The following is a 10,380-nucleotide window of genomic DNA, read 5'->3' on the forward strand; positions in this document are numbered from 1 at the left end:
GGGCTCGAAATTCTTCACTACGGAGTTGAGCCGGGCACGCGCAGGCAGAGGGGGAGCTCGCTCGTCGTCCAGTTGGCAAACTGACGAAGAAGTTGTCTTCGGAAACTTGAAGGGTCAAAACAGAACCACCATGACTTCGACTAACATGTTTCAAGGGTTGGATACTGGTTCGAAACCGAGTTCAAGGTAAAGACGACAGCTGTGCGGCTTGGTTATGTGCGAATAAGAACCGCCAGTAACGTTTTATTCCGACTGCAGCCAGGAGCTCGGCTCGGGCAGTTAGCAGCCCAGAATTTAGTATAACGTTGCCTGTCAGAACCTCGTAGGCTTTTTTCTTCCACTAATTTTTTTAAGCATAACTCGAACACACAGTGCTCACAGAAAGCTTAAATGTCTGGGTGGATGCTTAAGTGGAGCTGCAGTGGTTTGAGTTAGCAAACTTGTTAGTCATGATAGCTTTCGAGCTAGCCGTTCAGGCGTTGTCTACTGCGCCTGCGGAAGTGTGAAATGCTCCTCGGAAGGCTCTTCTTTGTATCCGCCAACAGAGGCGTTATGGTCACACTTTCCTTAAAGCAAGAGGTTCGGGTGTTTTAAAAAAAAAAAAAAAAAAAAAAAAAAAAAAAAAAAAAAAAAATCTCGAAAGCACCAGTTGCCGGATCAGCTCCCCTAAGTAGAATGATCAAACTTTCAATAACGAAAGAAAGTAAAGCGTCTGTCTGATATAATCTATAGCAGACAATGGTTTCCATGCGTATATGGCGCCATTCCCGGGTCTATAATCAAGTAACCTGTTATTTAGCTCAGTTGGCCCAGCTAGCATATTTATAGCCCGGTTACTTAACGTTTCCTACAAGTCTTTGAATGTAAGACATGACAGTAACAGTAGACGGTAAACATGAATCCGCATTCTGTTTATTTAAAGATTTAACTTGTATGTTCATCTGTAGGGTGTTGCAGCCTCCTGGAGGTGGCTCCAGTAATCTGTTTGGTGGCTATGAAGAGGACTCTGCAGCATCAAAAAGACCTAATAAGATGGCCTCCAAAGTTTTTGCTCCACCAGAGGAACCCCAGAGTGTACTGAGACGCTCCAATCCTCCAGGTGAGATTAACCTGCTGGTGGCTGATGCTTTGGCTTTTCTGTCTCTGTTCAGACTGTGAAAACTATTACTACAATGTTATATTTCCACTGTAAACATGTTGGCTGTTCTCTGTGCCTGCACATAATACACCTGCTCATATTACTCTGCTATAGCTGGGTTTATTTACAGTTCAGGGTACTTGATTGCCCTGATAGTCATAAATATTTTTCTCTGAAATGGTCAGAACATTCTTGCCATTTAGCAAGTGCACACAGTACGCAAAACTAAACTGGGTATGTGCTACATCTGGCACAGAAGAGTGACACTTTATGAAATGGACACAGAGATTACATTGTATTATTTTAGAAGATTGTGTCACTATAACGTATGTTGGTTAATCTTTTGTAGGTGGAAAGAGTAGTGGAATATTTGGTGAACCTGAGCCTGCTGCTCAACCACAGAGACCCATACCACCAGGTGGACCAACCAGCAACATATTTGGGCCTGCAGGCACTGCACCTGCCCAAAGTCCAAGCCGAAGCCACCCAAATAAGCCAAAGGTAGGCTGTAACATTACCTTCCTTTCACTTTTTGACTTGTATTTTATGAGTTGCAGAACATTTTTATTCAAAGGCTCTGCCAAAAAAACGACTCTGTAGTGAGGAATACATAGGTTTGCGACAGGCAGCACTTCAATAATAATCTCTAATAAACACACACTAAGCCCCACCCTAACACTCACCTGTCTGTGCCTCCAGTGAGACCGGTGGTATGGTAACCTCAGAGATGATCTCTAATTTGCATAGATAGTGACTGCAAACCTGGCTGATGTCAGCCTGTTATTGTAGATGTCTGTGATTACTAATCAGCAAAGGTGTGTTTAAGTCAGCACGAAAGCACGAAGTCATCTCTAGCTTTAGCACATTGTTTAATGACTCAACAAAGGTCCTGATATTGGTAACCTTTGAGTTGTAGGTACTGAGGGTCATTCAGATTATTTGCAAAAGTAAACAAAAAATGTGGCAAACATAACCATTATGACCTTTAAAACTAAAGAAATGTACACAGTCATGTATAATAATTGCATTTTCTTGTCCTGTTCTCGTGTCCATTTGACATTTTTATGCCCATTTACTCACCTGTCATTTCAATAAACACACCATCTACAGAGGTTTTAAAGGACAAGCTGACATTAAAAAGAAATGAGTTTGCGCTTGCACGTCACCATCTTTGTGTTGATTTTTTATTTTTTATTTTAATTTTTTTTTTGGCAGACTGAGAGGATTTACCTTCATTAACATTTTTAATTTCCATTTTAACTGTGTGCAGTGAAACAAGAACACCTGTGTTTTGTTTTTTCTTTCTTCCTTATCTTTACCGTTTTTTTTAAATACAGGACAACCTAAGTGTGGGACCTGAACCTGAATCACCAGGTGAGTACTGTACATGTTCTTCGTGTATAATTTCTTGTCATTATACTATTAAACTACCTCTGCTAAGCCTTGCTGTTCAGATAGATCAGATTTAATCATATTGTACTGTTTTCTAAGTTTTACACCCTAAACTTTTAATCAATCTTCAGTTAATGAGAGAGAAAAATAAATTTTGAGTCTATTTATGTTCTCATCTGTGCATTTCCACTGCTTAACTGCATATAGCTTCATGCAAACAATAAAAATATGTAATAGTCTCAATAAACTATCCTCCATCTCTGCAATTCTTTTTTTTTTTTAACGCTTATTAGTTTCACTTAGATCTCAAATGTAACAAATATGTGATTTAACCCTCCTCTGTTAGTTAGTGAACTGGACTTGAAAATGGCAGGGCTTGTGGTGTCTTACATGAACTTAAGCTTTCTGGCTTTAGATTATAATTTGGTACTCCATGCTCTTGTCTAATGATCATCACTTCTGGATCCAAAAAATCAACATGGTGGTGTCCATCACACTACACACAGTGCAAAAACCAGGGGGTCGGGTCATGGTGGCTGTGTCCAATTTGATGTCACATGTCACATGTCAGCGTGTTTGTTTCAGTTCCTCAAGCTCCTGAAGCCAAAGCCAGCCAGCCTGAGGCGAAAGAAGAAACTGCACCCCCAGCCGATCCACCAGCCAAGGAAGAGCCACCCGCTGCCGCTGCTGCTGTCTCGGCACCCTCGGAGCCTGAACCCACACCTTCCTCATTTCCCGATGACACTTCGCTGAAGAACCACGAGCCTCACCTGGGACCCAAGCCTCGCTCCCACAACAGGGTCCTCAACCCTCCTGGAGGAAAATCTAGTGTGGTGTTCTACTGATCAGCTGAGCGTGCCACCTCTCCCAGTTTGTGTCCATAAACCTCTTTGTGTGCTCCCCTGTTAATCTTCTCTCATTCCTACACTGCTCTTTTGATGGTCATGTGATCTGTACACCTAAATGCAGCCCAGTTATTGTTGTTGTTCACACCTGACGCCTGGGCTCATAAGTTGTCCTCAACATCTTGCACTTTCATCCCCCGTTTCTGACTTCCTGCCATCTGTCTTCTCCTTGATATTCTTCTATAATGAAACCTGCAATCATTACAATCACCAATGAGTCAGCTGAATGGCTAGCTGTCACATTATCACTTTAACTGTAACACAGTTCGGTCTCAACTTTGCAGTTACTGTTTTCATCGTTTGTGTTACAAGCATTTGTAAGTGTAATTTGTTTGGAGGCACAATCATCTAATTTTTGTGTGTGTGAAAACATTTCTGCATCTCAAGAACGGTTTAGAGTTTGGCATACTTGCACAATTTTCAGATTTAAGCTGACTTGCAATTTGGTTTGGCTAAAAACTTCACAGGGTGAACACAGCTTCTCATCAGTTAAATTTATGAAGTTCCAGATCTTTATTGGATGACCACATAATCTCAGAATTTAAGAAACAATCCATGTGACTGAGGCCTGATATCAGTTTGGCATCCTTTCATCTCTCTAGCCTTTTTGTTAATTATGCCTTACTAAAAACGTGTACAACAGAGAGCACAATCTGTGATTAGGAATTGAAACAGCTGTTTACTCCCCAGATGTTTCTGTGTCCTCAAAGAAATTCCATTTTGATTTATGTGAATGTATTGTGCAGGTACTTTCTCTGCTTTGCCCTCATTGCTTGCTTTATCTGAGGACATAATCTGCCTTCTTTTAGCTTGGGGTAGGCCTCAGTTTATGTTTTAAATTAAAACGGCTTGAAGACAAAGTGAACTCTGGACAAGCGTGCGGCCTACCTGAAGTCCAGGTGGGCTCGATGATAATCACATTTTCACACTCATCTCGGGGCAGATCTGTGGTGTTCTGGTGCCAGCCTGTCCCTCTGTGTCGATGTGCCTGGCAGGCAGCGAGCGCAGCAGAAGAAAGAAATCCTGTGTATTGCAATAAAATGGTTGTTTTGCAGTAGGAGTTTGTTTAATGTGTCTGCATTCATCATCTACTAAAAACTGAGAAACACTCAGGGGTGATTAATTTATACATGTACATTTTGTTAAACTGGAATTCGTCTCTCCCGTTGATGCTTATGAGGATTTGTGTAAATCTGACATACAATCTAAGTGTTGTCTGTCCCATTTTGAGAGTTAAATTTTGAGTCACTGACAGTGGTGCTTTTGTCTGAATTTGTCCTCGGGCAGCACTCTCTGGAAGCTGCTTCTTGTTTTTTTTGTTTTTTTTTCCCCACATACAAAAATGGCCACTTCTGCCTGGAGGGAGTTTATTTTTGCTTCGCAGCCACACAGAATCTGTATAGAATTTTTAAACATTTCTATTTGAAGCAACGGTACAGATGACAGCACATAAAACACTGTTTGCTCGTGTGTGTTTGTGTATAAAAACTGTCCAAGTTGATTCTGTTCATCTGGACATATAATTTTCAGTGGGAGAAACGCTTCATCACTCATACAAGTGACTTGTTCAGTCTCAACTGACTGCAGGTTTCCCCAATCTTATAAATAGAAGAGTTACCTCATCAGGCCAGGACTCTGCAGTCTATTTCCACCTACAGGGCAGTGGACACTGTTTCAATGATGAGGATGTATACATCCTGGACAGGGAGGAACGCTGGTTTGAGCGTGGAGTCAAGGAGGTCGTTTACGTGAAAAGGGAAAGATCATCTGAGTCATTATGCAAATGTACTGTTTATAAGACTGGGGAAAGCTGCAGTCAGCTGAGACTGAAGCAGTCATTTGGATGAGTGACAAAATGTTTCTCCCACTGAAAACGCTACATCCAGATGAACAGAATCAGCTTTTGGAGATTTACTTACCTGGATGATTGAGAATGTATCAAGATGTATAAAAACTGAGATGTTCAGAGGTCTTCCTTCATGGTATCGAGCAGCCCACACAAAACAGGGTCTTTATGTTTTAATGTAGGTGCTGATGTTAACCACCATGTTCAGCAAACATCTATCAGGTCATTGGACTTTTTTTTTTTTTTTTAAAGCTTAAGTATATGCACATGTTAGCGTCCTCCTGAGCTGAAGGTGGTGGCTATAAGTGACTCAATAATGACAAAAATATTAAATAGCTTGACTAGTTAAAAAACATGAGGAGCAATAACTCCATGACTGCTCTTCTCTTATGTGGGATATATTAAAAATGGACAAGCCGTTTGAAAATATGATGTGAAATCACTTAAATAACCTGCTAATGGGTTTTGCACATCACTTTTAACTTATTAAGTGGATATTAGTGAGGGTCATGATAATCAATTTAACTGAGTAATGGGTTGATTACGTCCATTTCCAGACTAAGAGAAAAAGTCAGTGAACATATCCATAGGATTAGGTGTAGGCTTAATCCATGTCTGAGAAAACTGAAGAGCAGAAATGGTTATGGATGTTCACTGACATGGTGTCTTCTTACTTGGATTTATCCAAATTTATGTGAGTTTCAGTCTGTTGAGCCTTCGTGTTGCACCAAGCAGTAGACCTAAACCTGGATGTCCTTCTGGGTTCTGCCTCTAATGTAAACGGATGAGTGTAAAATGCAACCATTGTTGTTCGCTGCCACCTACTGAGTGAAAAAAGAACTGAAGCTGTAAAAAGCAAACAGACATTACAACAAAGTCAGTATTCCTAATGATAGGCTTCATTCATTGTTTCAGTTTCAGTTCACCATACAGCTCATCAGACTGTTTTTCCATTTACATTTTAATATGATAGCTTTTTAGTACTACTGATACACATATTGTAAATAAATTACTGCCTTTTTCTTCCATTACAGTAATTTTATATTTTCTTGAGCTGGGTAACTGGATTTGTTCAAACACAGATGTAGTTTGGAGTCACTTGACACAGGAGCCATACGCACTTTCTGCAGTTTTTATGCTTCGTTAGCTCGTTTTTGTCTCCATTGTTAATCCTCTCCTGTGCAAACAAAAGCCCAAGCTACACTTGTCTGACTGAGACTCACTTCCTATTCCAAGGAAGTGAGTTTCCTACAGGGTATGGAGGGTCCAATTTGAGGGAGTAACTTTCACTTTTCTTTTATTTAGTATGTGTTAATGATTTCAGTGTCATGCAGGGAAAAGTAGCATTCAGTGGAAGCTTCTTGTTGATTGTTTTAAATCCAAATATGACCCTTATTTGTGGCGCATAATAACATACAGTCAACTCAGGAGTTAGTATCAGTGATCTGGTTTTAAAATGAGTAAATACAGCCTCAGATCATCACATATTGCACTACATCTATGTTTATTTAGCAAAGGTTGAGCCAAAATGCAGAAGCAGTATGTGAAAAACTACACTCTTATTGTTTCCATAGGATTTCAAAGGGTAAGAAGCATTCATTTTCTGCGAATAATTTAATGCAAATGCTCCAGATTGACTTATCGTCAGCTAGTGTTGACCATGTGATAGGTTTGTAGCTTAAACCTATTCGCTGGAACGTTGAAGACAATTTAATTACACAGCAAAGCAAGACACGAGTAGGCAAAGTTCTTTATGTTTCCGTACACGGGAGAGAACCGGACAAACGCCGTTCCTTCGCTTGACCCCAGTTGCTCTCGTCCGCTCCCCTGTAACACTGCTCTTTTATTGAGGTTACATGAATATGCATAGGTTCATTAACATATGACGTCTACATACACACAAAGAGTACCTTGCCTGTGCGTTGTGTAAGTATGTGTGTGTGTGTGTGTGTGTGGGGTCAGAGTGTGTCCCCATAAATGACTTCCCTAAACCTGCTGGTCTGGAAGTCCAGCAGTTCATCTAAACAAAAGGACTAAAACAGATATAGATACGTTTATCCTACCATAAAACAATAAGAGAAGGTATGCCCTCTCCCATGCTCCCAAGATGTGGGTGTGAATGCCAGAACACTCTGGAATGCACACAACATGTCTCTGCAGACAACTAAGGATCAAACCCTACAACTAATTATAAAACTCTAAGCATATATGAGTAGATATTTCTAAGCATAAATGACAATCAACAATACAAATCTAACATTCCCCCCTTTTGATAGTTATGCTAGAAAAGTCCCCAGTTATGAATACCTCATGTCTGACAGTGTCAATGCAAACATTTTTGTACTCAGCATATGTCAAAGTACACAGTTTGACAAATATATTAGCAGTTATATTTCTCATTCAATGGTAAACTGCATCCTACGAGCAAACAAATGAATTGTTAACAGTCAAAAGAGAAATTAACATTTTCAAAAACACTCCAGCTTGGTGGTGCTCCTCCTCTAGACATGTAAATCACACGTCTCTCTGCAGAGTGGTTTTAAGTTCTGCAGGGCGTCATAAATGTCTCTCCCAGTTGTTTCCATCACTGGCCATAGGACCAGAGTCCAAATGTATGTAGAATAGACATTCAAACATACCAGTTAAGTTTGTTGTTTGTCAACATGGGTCTCAGCTATCGTGAAAGCTGCAGACCTCTTCAGCACTCTAGTTTTATGGCCTCTACCAACCCCCATCACCTCACTTCAGGCCTCCTTGTCCTGTGGGGGATACATATCCTCCATTGCCCATTCATCTCTGCAGGAAAAATCCTCTGTGGAAAGGGTGCTGGATCCAGTTATCTTACTGCTGTTATGATCCCAGCAGTCTTCAGAGTGTCATTGTATGCATGATACGTGATGTTCATAGGGAACTGCTGTCATCACCACCATAGCCTCTGGTTCCTGTGCTTTTCACAGGATCATCATGCCATCCTCGAACTCCCCCTGCGCTGTCGATGGAGCTTGGCACGCTCCCCTCATCCTTCAGGTGCCCGTCTGTTGTCCACAATCTCCTCTGTTGGCCTCTGGAAAGCCCCCTCGGCACAGCTCTCAATCCAATGCAGCTTCGTGGTCCTTGCTGTGGCTCCGGAATCTGATCTCATGACGGGCCCCAAACAGCTCGACCTTTGACCTCAACCACTGCCTGGACTGTCAGCTATGCCTGGAATGGTTCTCGCTTCTCACTGGGCCTCTGAAGATTTCTCAGGAGATTCTTTCAGCAATACTCTGACTGCTGCACCTGTATTCCCTTGCTATGAGGAGAAACTTCTATTTGGAAAGCATGTAAACCATCATCAAACCACACTCCTTAGTTCGGTGAGCTTCACTTATAGGCCATCAAAGCCTCATCTGAACATGGATGCACCACTTGCATAGGTTTAATACCCGTAAATGAACTGTTAATCACACAAATCACTGCAAAAATCATAGAAACATTGTTTAGAAAACATAGAAAACATAGTTTAATGTAATTCATATAATTCTGGACCCATCCTCTTGACGCATGGACATTCCCATGAGTCAACTCATCAAAACCAGATTCCTGTCTTAAAGAAAAAGGTTAGCTAGATCATGTCCCAGGCAACATCAGGGCGTCTCCTCCTCTGGAGCAGCACCACCCCGGACCTATAACCCTGCAATAAAAGATGTTAGTGTGTTTTGCATATTAAGTTTGCTTAAAACCTGGCTCTGTCTGGAGCCTGCATACACACCATCATGGCCTGGAAAACAAGATCTGGAAGTGAAATCAAACTTCACACTGGTAAACAATTGTATCATAAGAGTAATAAAGCACTCAGCATCAACAGGACAAGTATCATGTGCAGGTTTTCTCAAATTAGAAAAATACAATTATTGCCATAATTTGCCTCAGACATGGATCATCCCATGTACTCAGTTAACATTAATGTAATCGGTGACTTTCCTTAAGCAATGTCACTCCACTCAGCTATCACTAGGAGCTCAATAGTGGCCAGCTAATGAGGCCCATATTAAACTATTCCATAAACACTGTATCTCTTATTTGCTTTCTCATGTTACTTGTCCGTCTCTGCTGAATCCTCTACATGCACTCCTAGAAAAACAAACATTAGCAACACACATGGACAATCCTGGTGGTCAGGCACAAGTTGACAGGTTCCAGAGGTGCTATAAAAAGACCATAAAGTTAGCCATCCATAGCTGTGGAAAGAAGTGACACTAGTTTCACACAGGAAATGTCTCACATGTTATTCACATCGTCAAAGTAACCTTTAACATTTCCCCTACAACACAGTGTAACAGCATCACCAACTCATAACCTGTAAACACAGTTTTCTTCACACATAAACCCAGAAATCCTGTAGTGGAAAAACATCAACCAGCTGTCCTGGTATAAATCACATGATCAAATCACATGAAGAACTGTAATGCTGTAGAAAAGAAAATGCAAACGTTAGCGCTGCGCAGGTGTATACACACTTTCTCACAGTGATCTCTGTGAGCAACATAAGCCTATGAATAACACCCCTGGTAGATGCACAGACACAGAAAGTGGCATTTAAAAGGTTAAATCGTCACGCAACCTTGAATGTTGCTGTCATCTCTCTGCTCCTGTAAAAAGAAACACACATAGATTCATCTGCACCTTTGTCAGGTGGGGGTTAACTTCGCACAGTCGTGTTACACCAGTAAAGTCTTGTCAGCTTTTGTCAGCCTTTGTCAGCTTTCACCAGTCAGTCAGTTTTATTTTCTCTCACTCATTTTCCATTCATTCATTCATTCTTTCTTTGGTGATAGTGGAACCTATAGTCGCATTTCATTCCCACTCTCAGCAAATTGACGTCATTTCAAAACGAAAAAGAAGAACTTTAGATCGGATTACCTCGCTGAATCCTTTTTTGGCAGGGACCTATTTTCTAATTGTCCCAGATAAGTGACTTTCTCCTGAGCCCATTTTAATGTGGAGAAACTCACTTGCAACAGTTTTCTCGACGACGTGTCGTACAGCGCTTCTGTTCTAATCGTGCAGATCTGCTTCAAATGAGATTATCAAACAAAACTTTCAGTGCACTGTGAAAG

General features: G+C 41.0%; 1 protein-coding gene across 1 annotated transcript; it reads left to right on the top strand.

Moving 5' to 3' along the window:
• Window positions 1–10: 10 nt before the first annotated feature.
• On the top strand, window positions 11–4,495 carry jpt2 (Jupiter microtubule associated homolog 2). The gene is made up of 5 exons (XM_031732652.2): window positions 11–186; window positions 948–1,099; window positions 1,488–1,639; window positions 2,476–2,512; window positions 3,116–4,495. Exons 1-5 carry the CDS (start codon window positions 131–133, stop codon window positions 3,373–3,375), a joined length of 657 nt encoding a protein of 218 aa, XP_031588512.2. The 5' UTR covers window positions 11–130; the 3' UTR covers window positions 3,376–4,495.
• Window positions 4,496–10,380: the final 5,885 nt, after the last annotated feature.

This window comes from Oreochromis aureus, linkage group 4, assembly GCF_013358895.1.
Source record: "Oreochromis aureus strain Israel breed Guangdong linkage group 4, ZZ_aureus, whole genome shotgun sequence".
NCBI lineage: Eukaryota > Metazoa > Chordata > Actinopteri > Cichliformes > Cichlidae > Oreochromis > Oreochromis aureus.